At 37.2% G+C, this 7,523-nt stretch overlaps 1 protein-coding gene across 8 annotated transcripts in view; it reads left to right on the top strand.

Annotated features, from left to right (window-relative positions):
- LOC106879350 (cadherin-87A) overlaps window positions 1-7,523 on the top strand; it is a 72,899-nt gene that overhangs the window by 16,618 nt on the left and 48,758 nt on the right. For all 8 annotated transcript variants that reach the window (XM_014928859.2, XM_052978646.1, XM_052978648.1 and 5 more), the window contains exons 10-12: window positions 820-977; window positions 5,267-5,416; window positions 6,328-6,450. In XM_014928859.2, the coding sequence (XP_014784345.1) occupies window positions 820-977; window positions 5,267-5,416; window positions 6,328-6,450 (431 nt within the window). The remainder of the gene's footprint in view (window positions 1-819; window positions 978-5,266; window positions 5,417-6,327; window positions 6,451-7,523) is intronic.

Consider the following 7,523-nt stretch of genomic DNA (forward strand, 5'->3'; position numbering starts at 1 on the left):
GTGTGCCTTTGTATCTATGTTTGTCCCACCCCATCACCGCTTGACAACTGGTGTTGGTGTGTTTACATAGCCGTAACTTAGCAGCTTGGCACAAGAGACTGATAGAATAAGTACTAGGCTTAAAAAGTAAGTTCTAGGGTCAATTTGTTCAGTTAGACCCTTCAAGGTGGTGCTCCAGCATGGCTGCAGTCAAATGACTGAAACAAATAAAAGAATGAAAATATATATGTGACAGGCTTCTTTCAGTTTCTGTTTACCATATCTACTCACGAGACTTTGGTTGGCCTGAAGCTATAGTAGAAGACACTTGCCCAATGTACCATGCAGTAGGACTGAACCTGGAACCATGTGGACGGGAAGTAAGCTTCTTACCACACAGGCACATAACACATATATGTGCACAGGCACATATACATACATGCATGTATGCATACACACATATGCTGTTGCTACTGATGATTATATTTGTACAAATACTATACCACTGTTGTGAACACCAGAATCTATAGGTGTGCCAAAGTTGACTGGACAGTGAAGAAAGAGAGAGAGTGCATGTCCAGAAATCCAAGCCACAGTATAGAGGGGGCAGTATTGTCCTCATTTAGATGGAGGTATAGTATACTGGGTCAATATATCAGTGGATCTCATCTAATTAATTATGTGACTAACTACTTGTGTTTATCATAGATTTTGCTTGATCAGAACTGAATTGGGATTAAACAACAATAGAAATGTTGCTGTAAAAGAAAGGGTAAATATTGATAATTATAATTGTAATGTATATCTCTATGTATTCTTCCCTATATTTATCCATGTTAGGTGTGGTAACTGTGAATAAGCGAATTGATTTTGAAGCTATTGAAGAGCTCTCATTCTTGGCCTATGCTTGGGATAATGTTGAACCCAAAATGACTGCCACAGCCACTGTTTTTGTCACTATTCAGAACATAAATGATAATAATCCATTATTCAAGGCTGTAAGTAACATATTTATTCTTGTAGAAATTCTGTTATTTCAAAACATCATTTGTAATTTATATGTACTTTCATATATGCTTTCTAAATATTTTTCCTGTTTCTATATACATTTCTGCATTTGGACCAGTCATGACACATCATAAATTCTGTGGAGATCATAATAAAAAACCACAAATTTTGAGGTCATGGCACAAGCTGACAAATTTTGTGGAGGTCACAGTATAAGATCACAACTTTTAGAGATTACAGAAGGTTATAAATTTAGTAATAAGGCAACAAATTTTTTGGTGGGAAGTCGTGGCACATGGTTACAAACTTTTAACAGGGTGACATGGAACATGATTACAAATTTTGAGGGGGTCATGTCACTATGTCAAATTTTTGGGAGATCATAAATTTTGCTGAGGTCACAACACATGGTTACAAATTTTAGAAAGTTTAAGGCACAGGATCATAAATTTTGAGGCAATCCTGAAATAAGGCTGCAAATTTGAAAGTGATAACAATGGATTCATTCAACTCAGGTATTCAACGAGAATCACAAAAGGGTGAAAGGTAAAGTTGACCAGAGCAGGAACTAAATTTAAAATCTAAATACTGTATGTTATTTTGCACCACTGATCCTAACCTTAACCCTAACCCTACTGAAAATATTTCTTTTGCTTATGCTTTGTAAAATATTTTCATCCTTTTACATACAAATTGTTTAATCAATAAATAACTGAGTATTACTCAGAATATGTACCTAGTGTAAGAGTTTAAAGCTGGAAAGCTCTTAACATTGAGAAGAATGGAATTACCTTTTAAGTGACATTACTCTCAGGTCTGTTTCAGTTACGAATTGAAACATTAGTCCCTGCAAGGGGCTAATGTTCCAGGTAAGAGTAAACTACAGGTAGAATAAACTACATTACTTAAACACCTTGATGAATTTGATAGTAGCTAGTAACTAGCTATGGTCAAATAATGATTGCTGCCCTGTAGAATGAATCTGGAAGTCCAAGTGAAAAAGATACTGCAACCATGTAGACAGGATTTTGGATATCAATGACTAAAATACAAACTTTGAAGAAAGTATTACTGAAAAAGTTGTGCCCTCAGTATACAATCAGCAAAACAAGATGAATTCAAAATGCAACAATACTGGTGCAGCCACATTCATCTAATGTAAAGTCCCTTTTATTGTCAACATGTTCAAGACTAGGACACTGACCACAACTACCAGGAAGAAGGACAAATATCATGAGTGTCATCATGATGTCTGCTTTCCATGCTCACATGGGATGGATGGCTTGACTGTAACTGGTAAGCCAGAGAGCTGCACCAGGTTCCAGTTTGAATTTGGCTTGGTTTCTATGGTGGGATACCTTTCCTAATGCCAACCACTCTAAGAGTGTAGTGGATGCCTTTAATGTGTCACTGGCATGGGTGTGTTTATGTGTCACCAGTATGGGTGCTTTTACTTGTCACCAGCACGGAACCTGTTACATGTCACCAGCACCAGCCACTACAATTTCACTTGGCTTGATGAGTCATCTCAAGCACAGAAAATTTTCAAGGGTTATGATCATCACTTCCATGCGACCCCACATTTGAAGATCATGCCTCACCAGCTCATCCCATGTCTTCTTGGGTTTACCTCTTTCATAGATTCCCTCCTCAGTTAGAGACTGGCACTTCTTTATGCAGCTGTCTCCACCCATATGCATCACATATACCAGCGCAGACATCTCTCTTGTACATTTCATCTGATGCCTCTTATGCCCAATTTTTCTCTCAAGATGCTAACACTTAGTCATAGATGCACACTGACATTGCACATCCAGCAGAGCATATGAGATTCATTTGTTTCAAGTCTTTGCATGTCCTCTGCTGTCACATCCCATGTTTCACTGCTGTGTAGCATGGCTGTCCACACACAGGCATCATAAAATCTGCTTTTCATTCTGAGAGAGAGGCCTTTTGTTGCCAACAAAGATAGACACTCTCTGAACTTTACCTAACCTATTCTTATTCTAATGGCTACACACTTAGAGCATCCCCCTCCGCTGATGTTATGGTCACCTAGATAACAAATGCTATCAGCTATTTCTAGGTATCCCACCTGGCATTTAATGGAGTCTAGGCTGAGGACTGATCCTTGGTGAACTCCTACTTGTTCATCACTATACTCATTGCCAACCCTCACCTTACTGACAGTATCTCTGTACATGGCTTGTATAGCTCTCACCAGCCACTCCTCTATCCTTAGTTTCTGTGATGACCACCCAATAAGGGAGCAGGAAACTTTGTCGAAGGCTTTCTCCATGTCAGCAAAAGCCATGTACAAAGATTTATTTTTGGCTAGGTATTTCTGCAGCTGCCTTACCAGGAATTAGTGGTGCTTCTCCCTGGCACAAAACCAAATTGCATCTTATCTAGCCTAACTCTCTCCCTAATTAGTTGGGCTATGACCCTCACTGTAACTATGTATAGCTTTAACATCATTTGCCTACATGCATGATGAACCACCTATGGAAGAGGCATTTGAAGAATACATTCTTATAACATTATCGGCATGGAAAAAGAAGACAACTGGTGCCACTGGAGGAGTATGTCTTACTTTCTCCAAAGATTCATAATGCCTGCATCAGTATTGAGAAATGTACTGTGTAATGAGTGTTGTCCTGTTAGGAAACCAAGCAGCTATTGGTCAATGCTACTACAGCCAACACTGAACCTCCAGATGTTGAGCAACCCTGTCAGGAACTAGTTACTACAATCAGTGCAATCTCAGTGCACAATTTTCTCTTAATTGGTGGGAATTATAATGCTCAGCTAGGACATACAGGTTCACTCTTCACTTTAGCAAAAGCACCAATAGAAACGGTAAAGGCATGAAGGCCTTCATGGAACAGAACAATCTTGTTGCTGCTAATTTGCTACTAATATGAGGTTTTTGAACTGTACAGGTAGACCCTGGACATATTATTATCCCTGTAGCAGCCTTGCTCATCCTAGTTAGAAAGGATTAATAGCATTAAAAATTCACATGCATACAACTCTTTTAAGGGTGTTAAGTCTAATCATAGAATTGTTTCTTGCAAATGCCAGATATGTTACTGCAAAAACAAAGTATCAGCCAGAGGCCCTTTGAAACAAATCAACTAAGAAAAAGTAGTAGGAAATGCTATCAGTGCAGTACACAACAAGTTCATTACTCTTTGAGAGGCTTAAGGACAACAAATGCAGTATAGACTACAATTCTTGCTCATAGGTAGTATATAACATGCTAACTACAGCCAACACTAATATAGCAATGAATTTACTTCCAAAGAAGAGAATGAAGATGCTGACATTTGCATTCAATGAGTAGTTAACAAGGGTCAGAGAGGATCTGAAGAAAGCAGTTCAGAAACATCAACCTAGGTCCATTAGGAATACTGAAATGAACCTCAGTTCAGCTAAAGTTGCACTTGTTGATGAGTACAAGGAAACACTAGAAGCAACATTAAGGACAAAACTGAAGAACTCAACAACTTCCACAATGAGAACAAAATGCTGTTGTCTGGACAGCTCTGAAAGAACTTACCAACAAGAGAGTTTCTCCAGTGACTTGTATTGTGAATGTAACCACTGACTCCAATGATTTGCATTGTGAACATAACCATCTAGATGCTTGGTTTCAGCACTTTAGATTGCTACTTGCTTACACAGAGCTAAGCAATACCAAACTTGTCGATGGTTCTTTCTTCAACTATAAAAAAGCAAATAGCCTGCCAATCTAGACTAGTCCAAGTAACAACAATGCAAAGAATACAGAGTACATGAGCATCGATGAAGATGAAAGCTACCAATCAATTTGTTCTAACAATGGCAATTCAATTCAAAGAAGTCAAGGACTTCATGTTTCTTGGGTCCTATGTTATTGACAGTAAAAGGTACTTCCTTATTCACAAGAGACTTGACTAGTGTACAAGGAAGAAAATTCAAACGTCTGCAACTACTTGAAGAAGAAATAATTGTTTGCACATTCAATGAAATGAACAACAAATATTTACTTCATCGAGACAGTAATGAAGAGGTGAAAAAATTGGCTCAGTGATTAAATCTGTTTAATGAAAACAGGGGCAATAACACTGAGATCTCAGTTCATATAAAATTAGAATTATGCATCCAATGAGGGGAAAAAGTCGGCACAAGTTCTAACTTAGAGTGTCGACTATGGACATGTTTCAGTTTTATTAAAGCTCCTCGCCATTTTCCAATTAATAATTCACTGATAATTTCATATTTCCCTTTGTTTCAGCCAATTTACAGTTTCTCTATCGAAGAAAACTCCTTACCAGGTCAGAAAGTTGGATTCGTATCAGCCTCTGACGTAGACAAAGGAACATATGGAAATGTACTTTATACGATTGAAGATGCCACAAAAAGTTTTGGAATAAATACCTTCACGGTAAGAATTTCTATTCTTTTAACAATTTTTTGGAGTAGAAGTGGGTAGATGGGGAATAACTGACATTCATGTATTTTCAAGATCACAGGTATTAGAAAGGGTTTGCATATTTTTATTTAACACAAGATTATTTATTTTCCAGCTGGGATAATTACTGTTTTCCTTACAAGATAAGAATAGCTTTAGTCTACTAGAAACAGCAGCTAAATCCTCCTCAAATTACACCCCACCATCTTAGAAAGGTGTATATTGAATTATGCGTTCCCAGTTTACATGCACAGAGAAAAAAGATGAGATGACCACAGGGCTGATGTAGGTGTGATAACAATAAAAACAATTGTTTTCCTTGGCAAGGAGAGAGCATTTCCACCAATATTTCCCAATCCTTTTATACTAGTAGAACTCTTGAAATAGATCACATTCTCAAGGAAACCCAACATAAAAATTATATATGCTTATTAATATTTTGTTTTTCTTTCATAATGTTAAATTTCATAAGAAATTAAACAAGTCATAAAACTGTCTTTGAAAGCTTTGGTAGTGCCAAATTCCTTACATGCAACAAAAATGGTCTAAGAAATTTCATCTAAACCAAAAACTTGTTTAGACTAGATTTCCTGGCAATTCTTTATTCGGAAGAATTTTTTCTTATAGAGTTTTCTTACTACTTTACAGAATATTTCCCAATATCAGGGAATATACTATACATATATAATATAAAATAATGAATGTAGAATTAAACCCCAAAATAATTTTAAAAATGCACATGGCTGTGGTAAGAAGCTTGCTTCTCAACCACATGGTTCCAGGTTCAGTTCCCCTGTGTGGCACTTTGGCCAAGTATCGTCTACTATAGCTTGTTAATAAAACATCTTTTTGAAAGTTTTTTGCTTCATACTTTGATTATTTAGGGAGAAATCACTGTGACGAATTCCACTGCTTTAGATCGTGAAAAAGTGGGAGAAATTATTGTACAAGTGACAGCTTATGACAGTCCTGGTGATCAATCTGTTCGAAGAAACTCAACTGTACTTGTAAGTATTATTTTTATTATTATAAAATATCGCTGTCATCATCATGATAAAATAAGTACCATCCAAACATTGGGGTTGATGTAATCGACGACTAGCCCCTTCCCACCAATATTCCAAGCCTTGTACCTATTGTATCAATGGTATTCTTTTCTACTCTAGGTACAAGGCGCAAAATTTTTGGGGAGGGGGTCAGTTGATTAGATAGACTCCAGTGTGCAACGGGTACTTAATTTATCGACTCCAAATGGATGAAAGGCAAAGTCAACCTTGGTGGAATTTGAACTCAGGTCGACTTTGCCTTTCACCCTTTCGGGGTTGATAAATTATCAATAATATTAATATGCCAATTTGTTCATTTTGTATGTACCTGTTGTGTGTGTCACACTTACTTCAAAGAAGTGAGCGGCAAAGTGAGAGAGAGGAGGACAGAGAGGAAGTACGAGAGAGAGTGAGAAAGAGAGTGAGAGAGAAAGAGAGAGTGAGAAGGAGAGTGAAAGAGAAAGAGAGAAAGAGGGAAAGTGAAAGAAACAGTGAGTGGTGACAGCATTTGTGAAATGCTTAGTGGAATTTCACCTGTCCTTACGTTCTGAGTTCAAATTCTGTTGAGATCGACTTTGCCTTTCATCCTTTTGGGGTCAATAAATTAAGTACCAGTGAAACATTGAGGTCAATATAATCGACTAGTCCCTTGCCCCAAATTTCAGGCCTTGTGCCTTTAGTAGAAAGAATTATTATTGTTAATACTATTATTTTTGATGGACTGGCATTTCATCCAGAGTGGAGTACACATGCCTGAAAAACTGGGAAATGACTCTATGCTCCTTACAGAGTAATGTGGACTAAATTTTGGGGGAGGGAGTAAGTCGATTACAGTATATATGTGCAGTTGTGTCCATGTGGTTATGAAAAACATCTGGGCATAATGAAATACTGGTTTGTATGGAAACACGACAGGAAAGGCATCTGTCTGTGGAAAATAAGCCTTAATAAACTCCATTCAACCCAAGCAAGCATGGAAAGTGGATGTTAGAACAATGATGATATATATATATATATATATATATATATATATA

Source organism: Octopus bimaculoides, chromosome 2 (genome assembly GCF_001194135.2).
Source record: "Octopus bimaculoides isolate UCB-OBI-ISO-001 chromosome 2, ASM119413v2, whole genome shotgun sequence".
Taxonomy (NCBI): domain Eukaryota; kingdom Metazoa; phylum Mollusca; class Cephalopoda; order Octopoda; family Octopodidae; genus Octopus; species Octopus bimaculoides.